Source organism: Diaphorina citri, unplaced genomic scaffold, assembly GCF_000475195.1.
Source record: "Diaphorina citri unplaced genomic scaffold, Diaci psyllid genome assembly version 1.1 scaffold1808, whole genome shotgun sequence".
Classification (NCBI taxonomy): Eukaryota; Metazoa; Arthropoda; class Insecta; order Hemiptera; family Psyllidae; genus Diaphorina; species Diaphorina citri.
In genome coordinates this window covers 60,720-61,640 of record NW_007379234.1, presented here as the reverse complement: position 1 = coordinate 61,640, position 921 = coordinate 60,720, and the positions used below count along the sequence as shown (strand labels likewise).

At 43.0% G+C, this 921-nt stretch overlaps 1 protein-coding gene across 1 annotated transcript in view; it reads right to left on the bottom strand.

The window, feature by feature from the left end:
• Window positions 1-367: 367 nt before the first annotated feature.
• LOC103517316 (TBC1 domain family member 24) overlaps window positions 368-921 on the bottom strand; it is a gene marked incomplete at its 3' end in the record, with an annotated part of 49,553 nt that continues 48,999 nt past the window's right edge. Inside the window, exon 11 of the mRNA XM_017447416.2 lies at window positions 368-526. Within this exon, the coding sequence (XP_017302905.1) occupies window positions 368-526 (159 nt within the window). The remainder of the gene's footprint in view (window positions 527-921) is intronic.

Genomic DNA, 921 nt, shown 5'->3' with positions numbered 1-921 from the left:
TTGGTAAACAGGAGGGCGTGAAGTGGGTTCAATGTTCAATCCCTGCCGAGGTATAAAATGTTGCTCGGGAGACTTTTATTGGAATAAAAACTGATTTTACGGGTTGGTATTGGTATAAGTACGGCCATCGGCATCGACTATATTTCAGCCCAATGCCACTACGACATCGTTAGATCTTTTGTGATTTCACATGTTAATTCTTGAGCAGTTAGAAGTTGAACACCCTGTATGTAAGCATAGTCTTACGGTAAGACTATGCTTACATACAGGGTGTTTAACCTCAAACTGGCCAGGGAATTATCCCGTGAGATCACAAAAGATCTGAACCAGGTAGCAGTGACGTAGGCCTGGAATATAAGACTCTCACCTCGTTATTGGTAGTCTTGATCATGAGAAGCGTGGGCTCATGCTGTTCAACCCGGTAGTAGAAAGTGGTCAGACTACAGCCATGCTCCTCGGTAGTGTACAGGAGCACTGGCTGATACATGGTAATACGGACTGGGAGCCAAGACCATAGCGTGAAGAGCTGCAAATGTTCCAGCGAAGGGAATAAAGATTAGAGAGGGAAACGAGGGAAAACAAAATATTAAACAGGAATAAAATCAGATTAAAGAAAGAAGAAAAAAAGATTAGTGTTTCACCGCCGTTTTTATTTCGTAGCAATTAAACAGCTGCTACATTAGACGCATGTGGTCTGTGTCGTAGCACGCCTATCCCGTAGTATGTCTCTCATCAGATGGGCGAGTTCAAACTTCAACTCTTGGGTTAAGCAGTCTGACCTGGTTGATTTCAAAGTTCATGTGGCCAGGGACCACAATCTGACTGCTGTATTTTGAATTTATTAGCCATTTATTTACTGCAGCCAACTGGAACTGGATGAACTTTGCACACAAGAAGACCTCATGCAAGGAAACCAAAAAG